The 14,420-nt window shown below is 39.0% G+C and overlaps 1 protein-coding gene and 1 long non-coding RNA gene across 3 annotated transcripts; one reads left to right on the top strand and one right to left on the bottom strand.

The window, feature by feature from the left end:
• Positions 1 to 207: 207 nt before the first annotated feature.
• LOC140792746 (uncharacterized) lies at positions 208 to 1,770 on the bottom strand. Of its 2 annotated transcripts, XR_012109805.1 has the most exons (4): positions 1,584 to 1,770; positions 1,467 to 1,502; positions 1,027 to 1,221; positions 208 to 947 (listed from the first exon to the last, which is right to left on the bottom strand). It is a non-coding gene; the product is annotated as an uncharacterized lncRNA (long non-coding RNA). The 2 variants fall into 2 exon arrangements; XR_012109804.1 differs by having other exon boundaries at positions 208 to 1,221.
• A 4,147-nt stretch (positions 1,771 to 5,917) lies between these two features.
• On the top strand, positions 5,918 to 12,927 carry LOC140791734 (ribulose-phosphate 3-epimerase, cytoplasmic isoform). The gene is made up of 8 exons (XM_073142375.1): positions 5,918 to 6,145; positions 7,446 to 7,450; positions 10,552 to 10,614; positions 10,729 to 10,835; positions 10,918 to 11,015; positions 11,421 to 11,513; positions 11,597 to 11,638; positions 12,599 to 12,927. Exons 1-8 carry the CDS (start codon positions 6,035 to 6,037, stop codon positions 12,752 to 12,754), a joined length of 675 nt encoding a protein of 224 aa, XP_072998476.1. The 5' UTR covers positions 5,918 to 6,034; the 3' UTR covers positions 12,755 to 12,927.
• The last annotated feature ends 1,493 nt before the right edge of the window (positions 12,928 to 14,420 follow it).

Genomic DNA, 14,420 nt, shown 5'->3' with positions numbered 1-14,420 from the left:
TGTTTCCATCTAAAAATAAAATGTTAATAAATTCAGAGTTGTACATAAATCTATAGTAAAATAGACTTATTTTAGTATTAAGTTTTAAGATGTAGCCTATTTATAGACAAAAAAACTCATCTTTGTCTAGCAGACTTGATCTGAACTTGGATCAGTTATGTCCAAAAGAAGTCAAGAGGGCCTACGTAGATTTCAGATCCATTTATTTTACTTCAAATATTGGCTTTCATTCATTCAACATCAGAATTACAATTCAAACCAAAAGATGGATCAATCCATCCCCTACTAATACATTCTCGAATTGCTAGACCGGCCAGAGTATGAACCTTAGTGTTAGTAGACCTATTTGTGAAACACACCCTACAAGAATGATGAGAAAAAGATCTACCTAGAGCATCCTGAATAATTGGCCTAACGGACCAATGAATATCTTCAGGCATGACATTAATAGCCTTAACCACAGTAGCAGAATCGCTGAAGATCCAACAAGCCTCGCCCGGACACCGCGAGAGAAGCAAGTTGAGCCCAGCATGAACTGCAAGCGCTTCGCCATGGAGGGCATTAGAATCCAAAGTCTGAGCTGTCCTGCTTTGGTGAATGTTATCAGCAAAAACAGCTACAGAGAAGTGCTTGGGGTTCAGCAGTTTGGTTTTCACCTGGAAAAGAAGTGAGGAAGACAGACTGGACAACATTGGACTCTTGAGTAGGTCGCTGATATATTTCAGGTCCTGCATGAACACCAATACCTATCTGTTTTGCCAATTTACCATCTTTGGCATCATTTACAAATGGCATTACATGACCCTGTGCTGCTAGACCACCATTATGGACCCTCCTCTGCTGAAGTATGCGTCTTCACCTTTTACCATTAATACTGGTTCTCAGAATGTTCAGAACTTGCATCTGGCCGTGCATGAAGATAAGCAACAATCCCAGGAGGTAGAACTCTAGACAGCAAATGAAGATCGTGTTGATAAGAATCAGTCCAAAGAGCTACAAGTTGTCGGCTAATATCTCAGTGCTCACCAGCAGGAAGGAAAAAGCATGCACTTTCAGCAAGTGCCTCAAAAGAGCACCATCTCTCAATGCAGCGTCACGCATAGATTCTGCTGCAATTGCATCCTCCTCGGCAAATGTACGCATGATAACAGCAATAGTTTCTCTTACACTTTCAGCAGGGTGTCTAAACAATGCAAACAAACGACGCCGCAAACCAGCAACCTGACGTAGTAAAAGTAGTGTTGAGTTGTTTCACCATGTGGTTCACAAAGCATAGTTTGAAGGATCTCTACAACTGACATTGAAAGTAGTGGTGATACAGATGGTGGTCTCAATCTATTAACAAGTGCCATTTTTCAGCATAAAGATGCACGCTGTTCTTATTTCAAGGGTGTGCCTGACGTATTGCCTCTCAATTGGCATAATATGTACTAAAAGAAATACATACGGGAGACAAGTTGGCCTACCTCAGTTTGCAAGCATCACGAACTGCTGCAAGCAAGCTATCACGAGATGTATTAGCATATACCTGTAATCAAAATAAAATGCATTAAAAGATAATAAGAGAATGTCTTCTGCATTACAGCATAGTGAGTTTCGAAAGACACTTAAATGAATTGGGCAACCATCATTGAATTCAATTGCAAACATTGGATACATGAAATTGTGTAATCTAGTGAAGTAATAATATGAAAGAGTTACGTCGTCAATTTTATGTATTGAAGTGAAGCAGTAGCAAGTTAAGGAATCAAGATGGTCCCGGAATTGAAATCTGAGTGCTCCATGTGCACTGCCTGCAAAAGATCATAGTTTCCTTTTTCCTTTTCTTGATTCTTTTTTTGGGTGTGTGCACGCGCGTGTGTGTTTTTGAGGTTGTTTTCGTGAATCTTTAACATTGTCAAATCAATTTGAAAACTCAATGAACTGAAATGATGCAAATGTTTGAATCTTCACTAACAAAGCAAATAAATAGGACAGGGCACTATATGTACCTGGTTTGTAGTTGCACTAATGATGTTGATTAGAAGAGTGAAAACAAAGGCCATACCACAGGCAAAGATGAGACCTGCCATGGAAGCTGAATTTGGCCCTTTAATAGAGTGCAAAGAATCAGAGAGACCATAAGTGAAAATGCCAACAGCAAGTGAGTGTGAAACCACCACTCATGTATATCTCCGTACTTCCTCATTAGCCTAGTATGAATGTCAACTTTTCCTTCGTACGAAACACGGTATCGGTCATAGATCTCTCCGAAAAATCAATACATGCAATAACAGCTTTAGGTCTTCTTAAAGGATAGAACAATGGCATCTCTACAGTATGTATATTCTATACTTGAGCTTAATTGATGCTTGTGCAGATAATACTTCCTCAGAAATATCTATCGTTACTTCAGGCAGCTTGACGGGATAAAGAAAAGGTTAAAGATTCTGCTTTCGCATTCTGTAACTAAAGATGAACCGAGTAGTTCATATTTACAACAGATTAGCACTTTGTTATACTAACCAGTCTCAAGACATAATCATTCATATTATCAAATAGCGATTCTTGTTTAAAAATATGTTGTTATTTAAAATTAGTTCCTACATATATACAATTCATTAGAAAGCCTTCACTTCAATCATTTTCTAGCTGCTATCTTGTAAGGCTTCTAATAGATGTTCTTGATGACTCTCTTAGAATATTCACCATGAGACAGCAATTAATTGGTTCACTTAATGATCTTAAGAATACAGGCGAATTTTAATAAAACTGATAGAGCAATAAAAATGAAAAAAAAAAGAATATTCAACCGTTATTAAAACTCCGCAGAAAGACAGGCGCATACCTTCCATAGAAAAAGACAACGTGTGTCAGTGTAGCAGCAACTGTGGCAAAACTGAGGTCATAAGACAGAGCGAAGAATGTGCTTAGATTTATCCTTCCCTGCTTCTCATATAGTGAAGCAGGGAAAGATTAATTTGAGCTTGCTCTTTACATCTTCTACAGAAGGTAGTTTCCAACCACTTCTGCCCTGATTTATATACTTACATATAAGATCATTAGAAGTTTCCATCAATTAACTCAAATAAGGATAATAATATTAATATGATATCTTACTTGGACGACCCATTAAATTGATCTTATAAATAAAATGGAGAGATAGCAAACTCGTTTATAGTTGCTATACCTGGACGTTATATACTGCATAGCAATTTAGTGGTTCCTACACAAAAGAACCAAGCTGCAAGATGTTGGCAGAAGAACTCAAGAGCTATAAATTGAAACTACTACACATTCAGCAAACAATACATACTGACAATATACAATGGTATATATAGTAATGGCATTTTATTCCTCCTTACAATTTTCTCTAACATTAAAAGAAATTAATGAACAAGAATGATGCATACATCTGCTGAAGCTTGTACTCTTATAGAGATATAACTTATTTTTGGTTTTTGTTGTTGAATACAATATCTTTTCTGTGAAATCTACAACTGATTCTGTGCTTCATACAAAGGTAAAGTTGACACACCCGCAAGGTTAATGAGGAGATATGAAGACATGCCAAGCTGGTGGTAACAGTTATCGTCTCTTTGATCCTTTGCACTCTAATGAAGGACCAAGGTCAGCTTCCATGGTGGGGGCTCCTCCTTCACTCTTCCCATTAGCCTCATAAATGCAACCATTAACTAGGTAAGAATCTCCACACACACTTTAAATTCTTAATGATGAAATTTTATTCCTTTTTTATGTTACAATGCTGAATACAAAGACTCCAGGGCTAAACATCATTACGGAATACTGCATGGGCCTAATCATGCCTGGGAAGCCAATAGCTAATGTTAACATCCCCGTCCTTCTTGGGGCCAAAGCTATGATGCCGCCAGCGACAGCAGTGAACTACACTTCATGGGTGGCTGTTGGAACTTAGGATAGTGTTCAACTTCTTTCTGTTCCGGCACCGGAAGCAATGGTGGCAAAGGTATAACTACATCCTTTCAGCGGCAATGGACGCTGGGGTCACCATGAGCATTGACTGGTGGAGGACAGCCGGTGAGCATTGCGACCTTACAACTTGCCCAACATCAAGAAGGGTCCAGGTGGATAACTGCCCTCTCTTCTAAGGCTCCTCTAGAGTCTTAAGAGTTATATATTCATTTCTTACCTTATCCATCTATAACTGCAACTTAGATTCTTATTCGTAGTTACACACTTATACCCCCTAGGTTAACAACTATTCAAGGGATTAATAGCATCCCTACTTGTAACTTGCTATTGGCTTGGCAATAGGTATTACTCAATGATCCTCTAATCTCTGTTTGTATGGTGATATTATTTTCAGCTAAGCGGATTATTAAGGTTCTTTTTTTTTTTTCCTTCCAAGTGCTTGTACGTAGGAAAGTGAGCAATTCTGTGTATCAGATTTCGCAATTGTTGGATAATACCAGGCACCGTTACTTAAAGCTTAACGAAGGAGTAAGTTTTTTTTTCTTCTTTTTCTTATTTAATTGCAGCCCAAATAAAGATTTGCAAATCACCAACGTACAAAGACAAGGCTGATTGGAATTAAACCTTTAAAAGGAACTCAAGAAGAGCAAGTTTTAATCAATCAAAAGATGCGCCGGTTAATTTTCACAAAATCCTGAACAAAAAATTCCAACTTTCAATCTGTTTAGGCAACAAAAAATAAACTTTGCTTCAGAGAAACTCACAGATAGATTTGCTGATGAAGAGCGAGTGGTGAGTGGTGAGCAGCATCAATCAGATCAGCAATGTTGTGGAAGGATCGCTCCTCCGACCAGAAGAGGAAGACGGTACAGACCTCCGCCTTCCTAGCAAGACGAGCAGCATTGGTTAGAGGCAGGCCACGGAATAAATTTCAGCATGTATCAACATTTATATGCCAATGCATTTAAACGGGCATTCGAATGCGGGTTCCAAATAGAAATTGGGTGATGCAAGCGTTTGAACGGCTCAGTCGCATTCTAACGCAAATCTCAACTCGAGAGTAGTTTTGATGCAAGCGTTTAAACGATCCAGCCGCGTTCAAACGTGAGTCTCAACCCGAGAGCAACTGTGATGCTAGGCCGTTCGAACATGAATCTCAACCCGAGAGCAGCTGTAATGTAGGCGTTTGAACGCGAGTCTCAACTCGAGAGCAGCTGTGTTGCAGGCGTTTGAATGACCCAGCTGCGTTCGAACGCGAATCTCATAAATATTTGTCTCCCTCTCTCTCTCTATTGTCTCTATTATTTCCATTCTAGAGATTACTTGTATTGGGATGTTTAATCAGTAATTAGAACTTGTTTATTGCTATTTCTATCAACATTAACACCTCATTAGAGTTTTTCTCAAATCTTGGATTGGCTTTCATCACTATTCCTCTTTGTCATATTTAGAGGTGAAAATTTTGCTTCAGCTCCCTTCACCTATTTAGGTATTTGCACAACAATAATGACACTAGTCCTGGGCAGTTGCCCATATTAGTCCCTTACCCATTGCTACACTCTATTAACTAGAATAGAGGGAGGCTGCCATCCTAAAAGCAAGCAAGAATTTCTTCGTACTTGATGTACCATTCCACGTAAAAATCTCTATTTTGCCAGTAGAGTTTGATCTACAACTTGGAACATGAACTCATAAAACCCCCAAAACCAATTAAGCATCTCTTCTTGATGGACTCGGCCCCTCCTGGGCGGAGTGGAAGAAGCGGAGGATGCGGGACTGGGGGGAGAAGGTGGTGACCGTGCGTAGGAGTGAGGAGATCCGACAGGCGACGACGGCGTTTGGAGAGACTATTTGGTAACTGATATTATTCATGGCTACATATCGGGCAAATGGAAACAGTTAGATCATATCTCAAAGAATTTGATCCGAATTCGGATCCGACCCATTATGTGCAAAAGAAGTCAGGAGGAGATCTCCTACGTAGATTTCAGAGATCTTGTCCGACAAAATCCGCAAAACCGTGACGGCTTCCAACCTTCCTCGCTTCCGATTTTTACCAATTCCCCGCTTCGCTCTTCTGAGAGAGAGAGAGATTTGGGCTATGGCGGCGAAGATTGCGCCATCGATGCTGTCGTCGGACTTCGCGAATCTGGCGACGGAGGCAGAGCGCATGGTTCGATTAGGGGCAGACTGGCTCCACATGGACATCATGGTAAATGCAATCGTTCTCTGAATTCGAACCTCCTTAATTCTTTCTTTTGATGTGAGGATATTAGAAAATTGTTCAAAATCTTGCCTTTGATTGTCCACTGCTGTAGAATTGGTCTAGAATTAGGAACAAATTGGACTTTGTGACTGCGGATTTACTTTATACATTACTTAGTTTTCTCGCTTTGGTTTGCAAGTGTGGATGATAAACTTGGTTTAGTTGTTGTTCCTATTGTTGGCTTGAAATAGAGGGGTTTGTTAGTTTGGCAAAGCCGGTTGAGCGGGATTGTGTTGGATGTTGGCTGCTTCTGTTTTGAGGTTTGATGTGTATGACCAATATACATTTGTCAAAATTTGCATTTTGAGTAGTTCTTTGATCAGAACATTGCTCTGATCAGTTTTGATAATATTACTCGTAATATTTTGAGAGTTTATTTTAATGTACCCAAGTGATTCTGATACCCAGAGATTAATGCATTGTTAATAGACACAAAAATGAGTTTTATGTGAGATGTCAGTTTGGTTGTGAAGGAGGATAATGCCTACTTGTATGTGGTCACACAGGGAGTTTTGAGTGAATCAGCTGACTGGAATAGTTTGAAATGATTCCATGTTTTCATAAGAGAAGATCTAACATAAGCTGACTATTGACAAAAAGGCCCGATAGAGTTGAACCAAAAAGAAAAACAATATTTGATGTAATGTCTTCCATATCTCATAAGTTTATGCTGGAACTTGTGAGTTCAGTTGATGCACTTGTGTTCCAGACTTCCAGGTGTCCTTCACCTTTTACTTTAGTGAGTTTAGTCGCATCTTCTTTGCCAGCCTAATTTAATTCTTTACATAATTGTTCGGATGTTTGTAAAAATCAGTGATATTTTCTGATTAAGCATAAACAGAAATCTCCAATCTGCAAATTACACTATAATTAGTATTCGCTGTTGTATGTTACATAGTGGATGATTAATTAGGTCTACTGATTGTGGATAGGAAAGAGTGGAATGGAAAACGAGCATATAATTCATTAAAGATTTTCGTGATGTTCCATATTCTTGTAGTTTTCTCTTTCTGTCACTCTTTACCAGCACTTTTTGTTACTAGTTGGATATATTTGAAAATAATAAGATTATGGATCCTCTGTGCAACAAACTTATTTGATTGCAGTATGTTTAGGTTTGTCACCTCTTTCTTACTAGGTCTATTAATGCATACATCTTGTTCATCTTCTACATTGTTATCTGCATACTACGCATGGTAAAATTGACACCATTGACTAATTTCAATGTTTGCCTGTGTATTTGCAGGATGGGTAAGTGATCCTTCTTCAGTTGTATGTGGAAGTTCCCAGTTCTTATCTCAAATAATACCTGCAATCATGGTTTGAATTTCTTTGACGAGATGTTGCTTCTTCTTGTTCGTAGTATTGTTACTGCTTTATCCGCTTATAGTGGGAAAACTTTATCAGTTTATTCACTTTATTGTTCATTCTACCTTGTCTTTTTGTGGTTCCTACGTTCTAGGCATATTAAAGGCACATTAAACCTGGGAGTTTGGTTACTGCATGAATTAATCAAAGTTCTGCATTAGCCATATTCTCTTGTTTGTATGCAAGTTTGAACAGTTAAGCCAGATATTATAACCAAACTCTCTTTCTCTTATTATCTGAAAGAGCAAAAAGGTTGCTATATGAAGGAATACAGTTGGATGATTACTTCACACCAGTATCAGATTTATCTGTAGGATTTTATAATTGTTAGCACATTTGGTCTCTTTCTGCTTGTGTTGTAATGGTTTGTTGTTGGACCATGTATTTGATTCACCACACATCATTATTGTATACTCTTTGATGTGTATAGACAACTAAATCCTAGTGGAATACTTCAATTAAACTATCTATGCCAATTAATTGATACATTTAGGTCCACATTTCAGATATCTTCTCTTCTTTCATTTGACTTTTGAATCCTACTAAATACAATGGAATCACTGTTTTTTTATTTTTAACGGCATATGAAGATAAAGGTGTTTTTATATTATCAAAATATAGTGTAGCACTTATTTTTCTTATGTGATCGAGAAACCTATTCATGGTTCCACTAAAGAGTTTGGGTTCATATCAGGAAACATCATAAGTAACCTATTTTAATCCATGTCATGGAAATCCTGAATTTTCAAGAATATTTCATTAGAGATCATCTGATTTACGGACTTGTGCATATTGACTTCACAATGTATACTTCTTTTTAGGCAACAAAATACTTATGGACCAGCTTTTCTTGAAGATCTTACATAGTTAATAAGGATTGTTGTGCCAATTGTGCCGACACTTGGCATGAGGCATGTCGATGGCACTCCCTCATGCTGAGGCGTGCCAACGCTTCTACCTTGTGCCAACATGTGTCGTTGTCTCTATCGTCCAGATTGCTTGATAAAGGTAGGATATTGAGCAGCATGTTTTGAGTGCTGCTTGATACCTATTTAGCTTATTCAAGGAGATCTCTTTTTTAAATCTCTTTATTGGTAGGTTTATCTTCCAAACCAAAATAAGAAAATGAAGAGAGAGATTGGAGAGGAGGTAGACCAAGGATGAAACTTCAAATCCCATCAAAAGATATGTTTTTCTTATTTAGAGGCATGGCAATGTGCCAATGACACACTTGGTTTGCCGATCGACAGGGCATTGGCGCAGCACTTGCCACTGGCACGACAATTCTTTAATTGATAATATATGGAGCAATATGTGACAGAGTTGATCTATCTAAAATCTAAGAGTGCTTACCTAAAAGGAAATTGTTTTGTTGTAGTGGACAGTTGGTACAACAATAACAACAGACCCTTTAGTCCCAATTCCCAACTATTTGGGGCAATTATATTGATTTTCTTCTCCATCCATCTCTATGAGTGCACAATTGATGGTTATTTATTTATTAGATATTCAATGACACTGTATATGAAAGGATTTTTAGTCCCTTATATTTTGGAAGAATTGAATTTCAGACCCCTTGGACCATGATTTATATATTGCCATATTTGGTCCCATGGTCTTGGTCCATCCATGTAGAGGACAATAGAGGACAATACCGTTCACTTTCTTATGCAATAGCATTGCATTGCTCAGAAGGAAGCGTGTCGTGATGCAAACCCCCCTCACCTCATGGGCAAGAAGCTTTCTAGAAGTGGTTGCTCTCTCAATAGGTCTTGCCAAACTCAGTTCCTCATTTTTCCTACTGTTCCTCAGTTGCTCCTATTACCATGGTCCATTGAACATATCGATGCAGGTCGGATCATAAGTTGAATCCAACCCAAATCTAACTTAGGGAATCATATTCGATGTCTCAAGCAACCCATCTCTCTCTCTCTCTCTTTCTCGTTCCTTTTTGTTGTTCTTTTCTCTCATCACTCTCCTAAATATTTATTGTATCCATCAAGAGCTGAAGCCACCTCTGTCACAGAGGGGACAACGGTGATGAGTACAAATATTTATTAAATCCACCAGGAGTTTGATATTATTCTTAACATTTTCACTCTTCATATTGTGTTGCTACTATCTTATATGACTAATCTGATTTTTTTTTTCATTTTTCTGCCAGTTATTTCTGAACTTTTAGGATTTTTCTACAGTTTATATCATTTTTTTGAATTTAAGTAATTAAAAAAGATAGTGCTAAGCTGAAACGGTTGATACAGTGGCAAAAATGGGCAATGCAACTGATACTACCAATAGGTATAATTTTCTTTGACAATCAATATGGATGCCAATTTTAGAACCTTGTAAAAAAGAACAATATGCTTTGCTGCATGACAATTTAGCTCATTTCATATATGTAAGAGAGTCTGCCATCAGATCTGTTGCTTGAGATATGCATGAGATGCTGCCATGTTGAATAGATTGCAACTATCACCATTTCTTTTTGTCAATACTCGAGATTGTCTTTTTTTCTTTTTTCTTCAATAGACACATGTCATCCTCCTTTAATTATCATCCAGCTTGTGATCTTATTGTCATGATTGTAAGAGAGGAAGGCTCTTATGAACTATTTCCAAATGCTCCATTCTTTTAGTACTTGCAACCTGTTTGCTAGAAGTAACTTTTTGTTCTCTAAAATTTATTCTCCTGCTAGCACACCTGTTAGAGGCATTATCAAGTAGTGTCTGCATATTTTTATGTTCGAAGCACTTTTTAATTTACTTGTTTGCTTGCTATAGCATCTACTGTGAGGCATGCATATTCGAGTGGTTTAGATCTCTTTCGTTCTTCTATAAGATAAAAACTCATTATCTTTTACTAAGATATGTATTGTGTTCTCTCTCATCCCCGAACACAAATAGATCTCTGCAGTCTGAACACCTGAACACCCATCAGCGATGTAGTCATGTCCCATGATATCACTTTTTCTTTTATCTATGCAGGCATTTTGTCCCCAACCTAACTATTGGAGCTCCCGTCATTGAGAGTTTGAGAAAGCACACTAAGTAATCTTCTAGACTTGTTTGTTTAGGTTATTTCAGTGAACATATTCAGTTCTTTACATATTGGCATGATTAATTGTTTCTTACTTGGTGTTGGCTGTATGTCTTAATATCCAGGGCATACTTGGACTGCCATCTTATGGTTACAAATCCTTCAGACTATGTAGAACCTTTAGCAAAAGCTGGTGCTTCAGGCTTCACATTTCATATTGAGGCAACTAAAGGTGGAAAACATGTTTATTTTTCTTTTCCAAATCTTGCTGAGGGTCAGTGGTTTATTTGGTCTTATAAAATGACATGATGCAGAATACTGGCAGGAGCTCATCCAAAGCATCAAGTCAAGGGGCATGCGGCCTGGTGTAGCATTGAAACCGGGTACTCCTGTTGAAGAAGTCTTCTCACTGGTATCTCCTCTAATTTTATCTGGCTATCTTAGTGTCCTCGCATTCTTTTCAATGTAAATAGATTAGGCAAAGTTGCTTGACAAAGATTGTCAACTTATGTTTAGTGCATCTATCTTCCCTGTTAAGAGCTATTAAAATTGTTGATAAATCATTTTATTTCTTACTTATTGCAGTGGCTTAATAAAATTTAACTCTAGAAAGTAGAAACAGTTTGGATTTTGGATAACTCTCAGTCTCTCATATTAGTCGATCAAATGCATAGCTATGTTAACTTTTCTTGACTGTCATCATTATGTACTGATAACTGCAGTTCACTATGAACTTTTGTATGGAGTTTTATGCAAGTTTTATTAACTTGAAGATGTTCCAGTGGCAAGTAAACTTTTTTTATTTTTGTTTTCACAGGTTGAAGCAGAAAATCCAGTAGAACTGGTCCTTGTTATGACTGTAGAACCCGGTTTTGGTGGTCAAAAGTTTATGCCAGAGATGATGGATAAGGTGGTCAATCTCCTAATCATGCTTATATGAAAATTGATGATAATTGTCTTTCATGTCCTGATCATATGTCTGAAATTTATCAGGTACGGACATTGAGAAAGAAGTACCCTGCCCTTGACATAGAGGTAGGGCTTAATTCATAAGGATATCAAGTTCCTGCTTTTCCATTTATATGTCTAAACTCATCCAAAATTTTGACTTTAAAACTTCCAAATGCTTCATTATATTTCTTCGTCCTTAGCTTTTGTTTGGATTGCAGATTGTATTGTGAGGCATGCATAACTTTAAAATAACATGACCTGAATCATGTAAAATCAGGATCTGAAGCTTTACTTGTATCAGTGTATGATGATCCATCCATGTTTAATCCATCCATATGAGTAGCCTTGAAAGTTGAGACCTATCTAAGCTAGTGCAACACAACTAAGGACAATGCCAACCTGATGTTGTCATGCATTCAAGATACTGGGTCTCCTATATTTTGCTTGGACCAACTCTTACAGGATGAATTTTTTTAATAATTTTTTTAAAACAAGTTTCTTGTGAATTGTCTATTGACTTGGACAGTTGTTTTGTGCTGTGTGGCAAAATTGATTGTTTCTAGTAGTATAGTCACTGAAACATTGATTAGTTTCCTTCACCATGAGGTCATGATCCTGTGCAGTTCAATAGAAGATAAATTATTGAAATCTTTGCTAGTGTTCTTTTTTAAACTTATATTTCAAGCACCTTGAATGGTAATAATTTTTAGGGACTCATCTATTAGGTTCTTTTTCCTTTTTTTGTGTCTTTTTTTTCTTTTTGAGAGAGAGAGAGAGATTGCTGATTTACCTATTAGGTTAATAAGTTTCTATGGAATCCTAAATATACTAAAGAACATGTTATATGACTGGCCATTTTGCAGGCTAGTATATTAGAGCTTTAGATATTTGACTAGATCACTGTAACTTCCGTTTACCAGTTCAGATCACTTTGTTGCTCCTTTTCCAGTGACAAATCCAATTTCTTTCTTTTTGGTTTTCTTGTATAGAATGTCAAGTATCTGCAACATCAGCTAGTAGTATCTGACCCTATTCTTCTTTTAGGTTGACGGTGGCTTGGGCCCTTCGACGATCGATGCAGCAGCTTCAGCAGGAGCAAACTGTATTGTAGCAGGGAGTTCAGTATTCGGAGCGCCAGAGCCAGGCCAAGTCATACATATTTTGAGGAAGAGCGTCGAACAATCTCAAGAGAACAACTGATATCCTCAGATTCTAAATTCTGTTATTTACTGCTCAATAAGTTCATGCATGCAAGAAAGTTTCATCCATATAACTTCAAAATTTGAGGTAGAGTATGTTGTGAAAGAACTGATGAACACTGGCACTTCATGGTATTATACATGATACATATATTTAGGTGTGATTGATTGAAATCCTTGATGCTATATATAAAACTCTGGTTGTTTTCTGATGATACTGTAACACTTGAAAACTTAAAAAAAAAAAATTCCCTGACACATGAGCGCGTGCGTCAGCAGTGCCTGCCCCCCGTCCTTCTTCTCTTTTCTTCTTCTTCCTCTTCCCTTGCCGTGCACGCCACTTTGCCCACCTCCATTAATCCCCATCTTCCCCTCCCCAACCGCACTATTTCCTCCACCTCGCAAACTCTCCTTCCCTCTTCTCTCCCTTAGGTTGCCGACGTCGGAGCCACCAAAGCCCCAGAGCCGACGAAACCGAGTGCGACCGCGGTAAGCCTCAACCTCATCGTTAAGTTTCGGTAGCTAGCTCCCCTCCCTCTCACGATCGTCCTCGACGGCCGACGACCCCGCGTCCGGCCGCCGGTCCGAGGGCTCCGGTGGAAGGAGAGAAACCCACCCTAGTCGGACTTCGGGCCCTTGATGAAGGGACGAAGGACCCCCCATGGCCGCCGGCCATGGAGCGTGGCCCGCCGCCATCAGCCCTCCTCCCCTCTTTCTTTTCTTCCCCTCTACTTACCCTTCTCGGCCTCGCGCTGCGCCGCCGGCCTCATGATTGTGCCGTACGCCTCGTGCTGCGCCGCCGGCCTCGGGGTTGAGCCGCCGACGCTGCGGCCTCGTGGACCTTCCCTCCCCTCCCTCTGTCTCCTTCCCTTGGAACGGAAGAGCGTGCGAGGGTGGGGGCTGTTTAACCCCCCACCCACACCCCTGCTGGGTTGTGGCTTAGACCGCAGCCCACGAGACTTGTGGGCCGCGGTCTAGACCGCAACCCATAAGGCTATATGGGTTGCAGTCTAGACCGCAAGCCCATAAGGCTATATGGGTTGCAGTCTAGACCGCAAGCCCATAAGGCTAAATGGGCTGCGGTTCAGACCGCAGCCCATGAACCCGCAAGGCCTATGGGCTGCGGAGACCGCAGCCCATGGAACCCGTGGGTTGCAGTTTGGACTGCAGCCCATGAGCTATTTCCTCCTTACTTGCTGAGTTGGGCTTGGGCCCAACCCAATACCCCCAGCCTAGCCCATTTGGAGCCATTTTGACCTTATAACCCTGTTTACCTACTTTTACTTAATTAATTAGCCTAACCATCCCTGTAATGACCATTTATTATCATGTGAATTTTAGGATAACATAGAACTCACCCTAGGAGACTAATAAGATAATTAATTCTATTAGTTCGCTAATCTTACGTATTGCTTTACGAATTAATAGGATTTACACTGCGTGAGGAGGATTTTGTGTACTATGGAGACCCCCCAAGCGAATAAAGTTTATACAAGTCTAGAATAATATAGTTAAATTATTATACCGTTCATGTCACTATAGGAAATGTCAGTATTAATCTATGCATCTAGTGTACCATGATATGTCTTGACATGTGCAGTTATTGATAACTTACTCATCATGATATTATGAGAATGTTAGTGTTAGCATAGACATTAGTGTAACGA

The sequence above is a fragment of the Typha latifolia genome, chromosome 7 (genome assembly GCF_019914945.1).
Source record: "Typha latifolia isolate L0001 chromosome 7, TyphaL0001v2, whole genome shotgun sequence".
NCBI classification, from domain to species: Eukaryota; Viridiplantae; Streptophyta; class Magnoliopsida; order Poales; family Typhaceae; genus Typha; species Typha latifolia.
The sequence above is the reverse complement of the archived record's forward strand: the minus strand, read 5'-3'. Positions and strand labels throughout refer to the sequence as shown.